At 34.9% G+C, this 11,530-nt stretch overlaps 1 protein-coding gene across 1 annotated transcript in view; it reads left to right on the forward strand.

Moving 5' to 3' along the window:
- LOC132386858 (protein delta homolog 1) overlaps positions 1-8,970 on the forward strand; it is a 30,626-nt gene extending 21,656 nt beyond the window's left edge. Inside the window, exon 5 of the mRNA XM_059959205.1 lies at positions 7,607-8,970. Within this exon, the coding sequence (XP_059815188.1) occupies positions 7,607-8,375 (769 nt within the window). The 3' untranslated portion in view covers positions 8,376-8,970. The remainder of the gene's footprint in view (positions 1-7,606) is intronic.
- Positions 8,971-11,530: the final 2,560 nt, after the last annotated feature.

Consider the following 11,530-nt stretch of genomic DNA (forward strand, 5'->3'; position numbering starts at 1 on the left):
TTAAACATGATATTATTGTTAAATTAACGAAAAATCACAAACTGCCTACTCTGCATGCGTTCACAGGGGCAAGTGGTGCAAAAATTAATGCTCTCACCAGTATGTCAGTCAGTGCAATTTACAGTCAGATATGCCTGCCCATTGTATGCTATTTTGTAATGGATTCAGGATCTGAGTTCTTTTGTTCACATTCTAGAACTTCATTACATAATGTTCAGATTGCCCTTGGAGTTACTGATAACAAGATCAAAAATACATTAAAGTCAAAGCCAAATTTATTGTCATATGCACAAGTACATGTATACACAGGTATGATGAAAAACTTACAGTAGCTTCAGACACATAGCATGATGTAAGCAGTATTCACAAGAAAAAGGTATTATGCACATTATTTTACAAGGAAGAACACAATTAGAACAAACGAAGTCCATTGTAGAACAAAATGGTTATAATGTTGCTGAACTACAGTGATTAGGGTTGTGCCAGTTGGTTCAAGAAACAAATGGTTAAAGGGATGTGGCTGTTCTTGAATATGGTGGCTTGGGACTTCAGGCTTCTGCACCTCCTGCCCAATGGTAGCTGCAAAACACTGCATGGGCCAGAGGTACGGATCCTCTTGAGGCAGTGGCTCCTGTAGTTAGTACCAAGGCTGGGGAGGGATGTGCCCTTGAGGTATTGGGCAGGATCCACTGCTCTCTGCTGTTCCTGTGCATTCAAAATGCCGTACCAGACTATGATGCAACCAGCCAGAATACTTTCAAAATGCACTGGCAGAAGTTTTTACTTGTGTTCAGTGACAAACGAAACCCCCTTAACCTTAAAAGAAAGTAAAGATAGTTTCATCACTCTTTACTTATCATTATATCTATGTGCTAGGCCCAGGACAGATCGTCACCTGCCAAGTTACTGCCCAGGAGTTTAAAGCTGGTGACTCCTTCCACTGTCAATTCTACGTAGAAGGGCACCTGCTGGCCTTCCTTCCCTTTCTTAAAGTCAAGAATAAGCTCTTTAGTTCTGCTCAAGTTGAGCAAGAGGTTTTTGTTGACATCATCTTGGTCCGGTAAGGCTACTCGTCACCACCTACGACTCATCCAACAACAATAGCACCATCAGTGAGTTTTGAGGATGACATTGAACCTGTGATTAGTCACACAGTCACGTGTGTGTATAGAGAGTGGATTAAGGGCTAAGCATGCAGCGGTGCTGATGATCAGCAAGGAGAAGATGTTATTACCAATCCTCACTGATTGAGGTCTGCCTAAGGGAAGCCGAGTATCCAATTGCAGAGAGAGGTACGGAGGCCCTGGTTTTGAAGCTTGATGATGAGTTTGTTAAAGCATGATTTCTAAAATGTTAAAGTCACTGGAAATAGTGGTGTACATCAGGCTATTAATATGTGAGATTTTTTTTTACAATTAATCAGAAATATGGTATTAGATTGATGTACCAGGCCAAGAGGTTTTACAGTTTCTGTGGTAATAGTACAGAAGAGAGCAAGGCTAGCAGATCATCTTTTCACGTTAGATTAAATATCCCTTTACCTGTTTCTGCCCCATTTGGTGAGGTCCTTTATTTCAGAAATATCGATACAGTTAAATAGAAACATAGAAAACCTACAGCACAATACAGGCCCTATGGCCCACAAGGTTGTGCCGAACATGTCCCTTAGAAATTACTAGGCTTACCTATAAGCCCTCTATTTTTCTTTTTTTAAAATTTTTTTTTAACTTTTTTTTATTGTATTTCAAGTAGTTACAAAATAAAAGTATGAAAAAAAATGTATATTACCCCTCCCCCTAGCATCCCTATAGAAAAAAAAGAAGAAAGAAAGAAAGAAAAAAGACAGGAAGAATGCCTGGATATCGGAAGATCCCCACATGCTCCATGGAGTTCGTAATAACTTTAGTATATATATTTCTTTCTTTCCCCAAATAACCAATTATTTCATCTTCGGAGCACCTATATATTTAATCCTGTCTTTTGTAAATAAGGGCGCCAAATTTTCAAAAATGTTTCATATTTATCTCTCAAATTATAAGTAATTTTTTCAAGTGGAATACAGCTATGAACTTCTTTCTTCCAATGATCTATACTTAAATATGTATCCGATTTCCAAGTAACTGCAATAGCCTTTTTGGCTACTGCCAAAGCAATTTTTATAAATTCTTTCTGATATTTATTCAATTTGGATATCGGTTTTATCCCTTCAATATCACCTAGTAAAAATTATATGGGATTATGTGGAAGTTGTATTCCAATAATTTTTAACTCTTAAACTCTCAAAACTCTTAAATTTGTCCAAAAAGGTTGAATTTTAGAACAAGACCAAGTAGAATGTAAAAAAGTACCAATTTCTTGGTTACATCGGAAACATTGATCAGATAAATTTGGGTTTAATTTATTTATTTTTTGTGGTGTAATATATAATTGATGTAAAAAGTTATATTGCACTAATCTTAACTGGACATTTATTGTATTTGTCATACTCTCAAGACATAGTCTTGACTTATGGACTCCTTGTTTAATTGCCTGTTTTTGAATCAAATTATACATACAAGAAATGAATTTTTTAATTTTTCTTTTTTGAATTAAAGTTTCTATTTCATTAGATTGCGGCAATAACATTGTTTGACCTAATTTTTCTCTTAAATAAGCCCTTAGTTGAAAGTAACAAAAAAGAGTGTTGTTTGATACTTTATATTTATTCTTTAATTGATCAAATGACATTAATATACCTCCTTCAAAACAATCACCTATATATCTAATCCCTTTTTGAAACCAATTATATAAAAGTTGATTATCCATTGTAAAAGGAGTAAGTCTATTTTGAATTAAAGATCTCTTTGCTAATAAGGATTTCTTTATCTCATCGTCAATACTTACCTTATTCCATAAGTCAATCAAATGTTTTAATATAGGAGATCCTTTCTTTTCCCGTATCCATTTAGATTCCCATTTATATATAAAATCTTCTGGTATATTTTCTCCTATTTTATCTAGTTCTATTCTAATCCATGCCAGTTTATCTTTCTCAAAAAAAGATGCAATAAATCTAAGTTGATTTGCTTTATAATAATTCTTAAAATTTGGAAGTTGTAACCCTCCTAGATCAAATTTCCATGTCAAATTTTCCAACGATATTCTTGACATCTTACTTTTCCAAAGGAACTTCCTCACATATTTATTTAACTCTTGAAAAAACTTCTGGGGTATTTGTATTGGTAGTGATTGAAATAAGTATTGTAATCTAGGGAATATATTCATTTTTATGGTATTTACTCTACCTACTAATGTTATTGGTAATACCATCCATTCATCAAGATCTTCTTGAATTTTTTTCAATAGTGGTAATTTAATTTACATAAATTCTTTATATCATTATCAACTCTTATACCTAAATATTTTATACCATTTGCCAGCCATCTAAATTGGGTTATTAATCGACATTGACTATAATCTCCTTTAGTAAGAGGTAAAATTTCACTTTTATCCCAATTTATTTTATAACCTGATATTTTCCCATATTCTTCTAATCTATAGGATAATTTACGCAACGAGTGTAATGGGTTTGTTACATAAAGCAGAACATTATCAGCAAATAAGTTAATCTTGTATTCTTCCTGATGAACTCTAAAAAACCTTAATATCTGGGTCCATTCTAATTAATTCAGCTAATGGCTCTATCGCCAACACAAATAAAGCAGGTGATAATGGACAACCTTGCCTAGTTGACCTTGTTAACTGAAATGGTGTTGAAATTTGACCATTTGTCACTACTTTAGCTTTGGGATTAGTATTTAAGGTTTTAATCCATTTTATAAAAGATACTCCTAATCCATATTTTTCTAATACCTTAAATAAAAAATCCCTTTCCAATCTATCAAATGCTTTTTCTGCATCCAAAGCAGCTGCCACACTCATTTCCTCCCTCTTTTGCACTAAATGAATTATACTAAATAACAGAGTTACATTATCTGCCGATTGTCTATTTTTAATAAATCCTGTTTGATCCATATGTACTAATTTTGGTAAGCATTTAGATAATCTGTTAGATAAAATTTTTGCTATTATTTTATAATCAGTGTTTAATAAAGAAATAGGTCTATATGATGCTGGTTTTAAAAGATCTCTATCTTTTTTTGGCAATACTATTAAAATAGCTGTCGAAAAGGATTCTGGAAGTTTATGCGTTCTTTCCGCTTGGTGTATTAACTCCATAAAAGGAGGAATTAATAAATCTTTAAACTTTTTATAGAATTCAGGCAGGAAACCATCTTCTCCTGGAGATTTATTACTTTGAAATGATCCTAGAGCTTCTTCGACCTCTTTCAATGTAAAAGGCACATCTAATCCCTTCTGTTCTTCCGTATTTAATTTTGGAAGAGTTATTTGTGATAAAAACCTTTCTATCTTGACATTATCATTTTGTGATTCTGATTTATACAATTCAGAATAAAAATTCTTAAAAGCTTCATTAATTTCTAAAGGTTTATAAGTAATTTTATTTACTCTTGTTCGAATTGCATTTATCATTTTAGAAGTCTGGTCTGTTTTTAACTGCCATGCAAGGACCTTATGTGATCTTTCACCTAGTTCATAATATCTCTGTTTAGTTCTCATAATTGCTTTTTCTGTTTGATATGTTTGGAGTGTATTATATTGTAACTTCTTATTAATTTGTCTTCTTTTTTCTTGTCATATTTCTTTGAGATTCTTTTTCTAATTTTATAATCTCTTTTTCCAATTAATCTATTTCTATCATATATTCCTTCTTAATTTTAGAAGTATAACTTATTATCTGACTTCTCAAATATGCCTTCATCGCTTCCCATAATATAAATTTATCATCAACTGAATGTGAGTTTGTATCTAAAAAGAACTGAATCTGCTTTTTCATAGAATCACAAAAATCTTGACATTTTAGTAATATTGAATTAAATCTCCACCTATAAATTGATTCCTCTTTATCTATCATTATCATTGTCATTATTAAAGGAGAATGATATCTTGAATGTTCGTTGATAATAGGAAAAAATCTATCCTTGAATATGTTTTATGTCTATTTGAATAAAATGAATAATCTCTTTCTTTTGGATTAATTCTTCTCCATATATCAATCAAATTTAAGTCTTTCATCAATGATAGAGTTAATTTTGCTGCTTTTGATTTTGTGACAACCTTTGTTGATCTATCTAAAACTGGATCTAGACAAAAGTTAAAATCTCCACCTATTAATATTTTATCATATGCATTAGCCTAATTCAAAAAGACCTCCTGTATAAATTTTACATCATTTTCATTTGGTGCATAAATATTCATAAGGGTCCATAGTTCTGAAAAAAATTGACAATGTATAATTAGTTATCTCCCCGCCGAATCAATTAATACGTTTTGTATTTTAATTGGTAAATTTTTATTAACCAAAATTGCAACTCCTCTCGCCTTTGAGTTAAATGAAGCTGCAATAACATTTCCTACCCAGTCTCTTTTTAATTTCTGATGTTCTATTTCTGTTAGATGAGTTTCTTGTAAAAAAGCTATATCTGTTTTAATTTTTTTAATGTATATTAAAATTCTTTTTCTTTTTACCAGCCCATTAAGCCTATTAACATTAAAACTTAAAAAATTCAGTAAATTAGTCATTATTTTTTTAAATTATATTACTCCAATCTATAATAATACCTAATCTTTCAACTTTCATGGTATCCTGGGAAATCTTTCTAAAAGTCTCCATGTTGCTGTGTGTCCCTACCGATCATCCAGGCAGAAAGATAGAAGAAAAATAGAATATAAAGAAAAAACCGAAATACTCCCCTATTAATGTGAAAAAAAAACACATTACCCCCCTCTATTGTACGGGTCATGGCGATTGCCATGATTACACACGTGAATCCCACAGAAACCGGTCCAAAGCTCCCCAGCCCCCCCCGCAACATAAAAAAGTACATACATAAGAAGAAAAAAATACTATTCTCAATTAGTGTTTCTAAAATTTTGCTTTTCTCCCCTATATTATCCTTAAATGTCCATCACTTTTGTTCACTGTCTCTATCTTCATCTTTAATCCATTACGTTTGGATGTCTCTACGTATAATTAGCCACTAGATGGAAGTTCTTGTGCGAACACCTCCGCTTCTCGATAATCGGAAAAAAATCTTCTTTTTCCCTCCTTCAAAAAAATTATCAATGTTGCTGGGTAACGCATTATAAATTTATAACCTTTTTCCCATAAGGCTTTTTTCGCTGGGTTAAATTCCTTCTTTCTCTTCAAAAGGTTATAACTTTTATCAGGATAAAAAAGAACTGGTTTCCCTGCTATCATCAATGGCCCGTTTCTATTTTTGGCTCTTCGGACAGCCACCTTCAGGATCTTTTCTTTATCTTGGTATCTTAAGCATATTGATCGTGGATTTTGATCAGGTTGAGGTCTTGACCTTAAGGTTCTGTGAGCCCTTTCTATCTCAATTGGAGTTTCTCCTTCCATTTCCAATTTTTCAGGGATCCATTTTTGAAAAAAACTTATTAGATCATCACCTTCTTCATCTTCTTTATATCCAACAATTTTAATATTGTTTCATCTACTAAAATTTTCAAACTTATCAATTTTTTCCATGAATTGTTTTCTTTCTGATGTCCAAACAGTATTCTCATCTTCCATTTTGTTCATTCTTTCAACCATGCCTTCCGTTGTAATTTCCTTTTCCATTTTTTCCTGTCTCTTTGTCATTTTATCAAACATAATCTCCATATTTATCATTTTTTCTTTGATTATTTTTTGATTACTTTTAATTACTTTTAATGTGCCTAATTTACGCATTATTTGCCTCAAAGTCTTCTCTATATTTCCAGAAGAACTTTTATCTCCATCTCCGTCTGATCTTTCCAGAGAATCTGACTCTCCCTCAAATTCACTATCACTTTCAGTTGCAGTCGTTTCTGGGCTTTGTAGTTCCTGTTGCTCCCGTTTGCGCATGCTCCTTCCTTTGCGCTTGCGCAGTTCTCGCTGGTCTTTTCCTTCAGGAATGTCCGATGTTGCCGCAGTTTCCTGTTCCGTATCGCCGGTGGTGTAATGTACCTGAGTCCGCGGTTCTTTGGTAGAAGTGGGCCTTGGTTCTGCTCCAAGTTGCGTTGTCTTCCCGGTAGTGGTTTTCTTCATCTTCTGTTTTTGAGGCATAGCTTGAAACAATCCGGAGTAGTTTATAAGTAACTTTTAGAAAGTATTGACTAACTTTTCTTCGCTTAAACATTAATTTATTGATTTTTTTTTACGGGAGAGCTGGGTTCCAGCGTCTCGATCCTACGTCATCACATGACGTCCCCCAAGCCCTCTATTTTTCTGCAAAATTATAGCTAATTAATTTATAGACAAAAACAACATTGCCTTTATAGAGGCATTCATACATCCTCATGCTTTACCAGTTTTAATATATCTAAGTGATCAAATGACCCAGGCACAGGAAAGCTAAATTAACATTTTTAAGGCAATAACACTATTTAAAAAGTAATAATAGCATATACTATTGTTTAGATGCTAACTATGGATTTTATATGAATTAGTGTCTGTGTTTCAATGTTATTCAATATCTTACTTATTTTTTGACTTCAGACCTTTTTGCCAGAATGGAGGAAGTTGCTTTGAAGATAGTCGGACTGCAGTTAAGAACTACTGCTTATGTTTGCCTGGTTTTACTGGGGACTTCTGTGAAATAAGCATCAATAATTGTAATCCAAACCCTTGTGCCAACCATGGAACCTGCACAGATCTGGTTTCCAGCTTTAGCTGTCTTTGCCTTAAAGAATTCACTGGCAAATCCTGTGAATATAGAGTCACACCTTGCCTTAACCATCCATGTCAAAATGGAGGCACATGCCATGACCGTCCTGAGGGCGGCTTCGATTGTGCATGTTTGCCTGATTATTTAGGAGAAATCTGCCAAGAAAGAACATTTAAGAACTTTAAGCATGACTCGAAGCAAAACATATCCAAGCGTCCAAGAGCAAAATGGGTCAGTCACAGCAAGTATTTTCATTCTATGCTACATGCTTCTCATAAATCAATACCACAACAAGAAAACGATTTGATTAGGATCACGAGGAAAGAAACCACCCACACATCCGACCCTCTGCTTAATAGCAGTCAACTGATCTGTTTTACAGTACTTGGGTTATTGACCTGTCTTGTGATCCTGGGAACTACAGGAATCATCTTCTTCTCCAGGTGTGAAATGTGGCTGGCAAATGCTAAGTATCGACATCTCCTCTGGAAGCAAAGAAGGTATTTACTCCAAGACAAAAATGAAGACCTTTCAGTTAAAATCATATCTCCAAGCATGAATAAATTTCCAAGCTATGGAAAGAATTATACATCTATCTAACTTTTTATTGTTTTGTTTATAAATTGAATACATCTACATACTGCATTATTTACTAATGTTTTCAATTGTTACAGTGTAATGAAGTGTTTTGTTAATAATATACCACATTATTTAAATGGTTTTGATCTTTGCTATAACACATGTTTACATTCATGTAAAGTGCTTGTCCAGGATTTTCAACAAAAATGGTAATTACATGACATCTGGTCATTTTTGACCACCCATCATTCAGTAATCAGCAGAAGGCAGGTAAGACAGAATCTTATCTGTTTACATACATATCCCTTTTAACTTCTTACATACTTGTGGTTCCAACATAATTGTGTCCTGTTTTACTCTGAAAATAGTCATTTTAGTCAAAATGTGTGTCATATGATGAAATATATTTAGCCAGATACATTAATAAAATTCTCATGTTTAAGATGTTCATGTACTTAAAGAGCTTGCTATTTATTATACTTAAGTCACAGTCTGGCATTATGACAGTGTTGTGACAATGTTCATTTTGCATCCCAAATACAATAATTAAATTTAAAACTTTGACCAAATAAGCATTTTTCTTTGACTGTCACACAATGTACTCAGATGTAGTGGCTTTGAATAAAAAAAACAAATTCAAGTCTGTTAAGATAATTGTTCATTTAGTATACTGATCAGCAAGTCCTCATTTTGAGTTGTACGTAGAATCTTGTTTCAAAGGTTCAGACCATAAAAATTGTTAATTCACACAATTAGCTGCAAAATGTGACAAGTGGTATTAGAAACATCTTGCAGTTGAAGTGTATTATTGATCTCTTTGGCAAATCTCAGTCAAGAAATTACTGCTGTCACATCAGAAACTGTAGCATCTAGTTTCTTTAGTAAAAGGATCCTCATAGATTCATAGTTAAACAGCTAGGAAATAAGCCCTTTGGCCTAACATATCCATGCCTATATACACTAATCCCATTTTCCTGTGTTTTCCGCATATCCTAAACCTTTTTTATCAATACACCTATCCAAATTCTTTTAACTGATGAATTACACCTGTCCCTACCTCCTTCTCTCACAGCTTGTTCCCTCTGTGTGAAAATTCTGTTTCCCAGGTTCCTTTTAAATGTTTTCATTCTGACTCAAGGTCATACGCCCTCTAGTTTTAGACATCGTAATGAATAAAATGTCTTGACTGATGAAAGCGAGCATATCATACCAGGCATCCGAAGCATAACATGGTGAAGGGCATTGATTGTGGGCCGAAAGGCCTGTAATGTGTTGTAAATTTCTATGTTCATATCAGCATTCAGTCTACTCACTTTCTGGGAACTATGTACTTACAAAGCTAGGTCTTGCTGTGGGTAACATTCCTTTGGACCTTGACATTTACTGAGTATGTGTTGAGCTGGTGTAATACCCCGCCATCCATTACTTTGCGCTTACCTGAGTTAAATTTTATCTGGCATTCCCTTTGGTTATTTTCCCGTTGATCCAGATCCTGTCCTCCTCCAAACAGCAGTTTTCAAAATACCTAAATAACTTCAAGAGAATTGATGATGTTGGCTGGATGATAAATATTGGTTTGGACTTCAGGAGTATGCTTCTGCTTGTTCTATAAATAGTGCCACGGGACCCCTTGTGACTAGCTGATGGGAAGATGAAAGTTCCACTTTATGCTTCATCTTAAAGACAGGATGCCTAAACATTTGATTTGGATGAAAATCAAATGCTGGCATAGAATGGACTGACTGTTTCACAAGGCTGCTCATGGCAGTACATTAAATTTGGGCTAGGTCCTTACAAAATGATTCAAGTGTGCAGGAATGGAATTATCACTTTGTCATTCCTGCACCTTTTTATGTGGAGTGGTAGAGACAGGTTTCTAGATCTCGAAAGATTTAGAACTCTGTCAGGTTTCTAGATCTAGGTGGAAGGGAGACAGGAATTAAGCAGCCTTGAAACCACTTAAAAGGGGCACTATCTTGTTAAAGGGAGATATACTGGAGCAGAAAGTAGAAGATATTCTCAAAGGCCTAGGATATCTTCTGGACAAAACAGTCATGATCTCTCATGATGTGTCAAAGGTGTGCAGGCAGGGAACAAGAAGAAGCTGTATCACTAATGCATATTAAAGGAGGTCATATAAGAGGGCAATGCATGAAGTAAAGGATTAAGAGCATGACTGCTAGTACCAAAATACTGTATATTCAATTGTCTTTTCAGGGCTGTCATAGCAAGACATCCATGTCACCATGTTTGCACCAGACTCTCACACCTTAGGCTCATGCAGCGTGCCAGCTATTCAGCCATGAAAGATGCATTCTCCAAATGTATCAGAAGACTATTGCTGACAATCCAGTTGATCTTAATTAAAGAGATCAAACATATCCCCTGTCATAGCAAAAAGACAAGTCCCTGTCTTCAGAGCCAGTGCATTCATTTCAGGCCAGGAGCCAGGATAAGCTGCTTCTGCCTCAATTTGGTGGATTCTAAAAAGACACTTCCAAAGATGGGATAGGAGCTGCCCGACAGCGAGCTGGACATTTTGTGAGCTGTGCATCTATTTCTAAATTTACACTTTGCTTCTGAATTCTTCTTTCTCTATTTGGAACGAGCAAGAGGCCAGGGATTCACAGTAGCCTGTGGGGATAATGCATTTTTCAAGGAGGCTGTGAGAAAATCTTTGAAGCTTTTCTTCTGTCATCTGGAAATCGTTTCCTGTGACAGAGCTCCATATAAAGGAGAAACATACTGGCTGTCAAAACAACAGCGTATTTATAAAGCACCTTTGAATCTGCAGAGTACCTTGAGGCACATTACAGTAGCTTCACTGGGAGATGGGGATGAGTTAATGTAGTGGAAGGCTCCATGGAGGAGCAATCAGTAGTGTTATTTGTAACACAATAGAAGTAGCACGCGGCACAAAACCTATGGACCAGTGTGTCTGGACAGTCAAGTAGTGCTTTCCACTAGAGCCAGTTCTGATTTATTTGCAATGAAGATGCCACATCTGCGTGTAAAGCTTTTGGTGAGTGAGAGCATCTCAGACATTGCTCATGAGTAAAGATAACAGTGAAGAGATGCTCTCTGCCTTTTGTGGGTGAGGTGAGGCACAGTGCCTGCTTCCAGCAGCTCAGTCGTTGTCCTATTGCTGTTTCTGGTCTTCATCCTCCACCCATAAG

Source organism: Hypanus sabinus, chromosome 2 (genome assembly GCF_030144855.1).
Source record: "Hypanus sabinus isolate sHypSab1 chromosome 2, sHypSab1.hap1, whole genome shotgun sequence".
NCBI classification, from domain to species: Eukaryota; Metazoa; Chordata; class Chondrichthyes; order Myliobatiformes; family Dasyatidae; genus Hypanus; species Hypanus sabinus.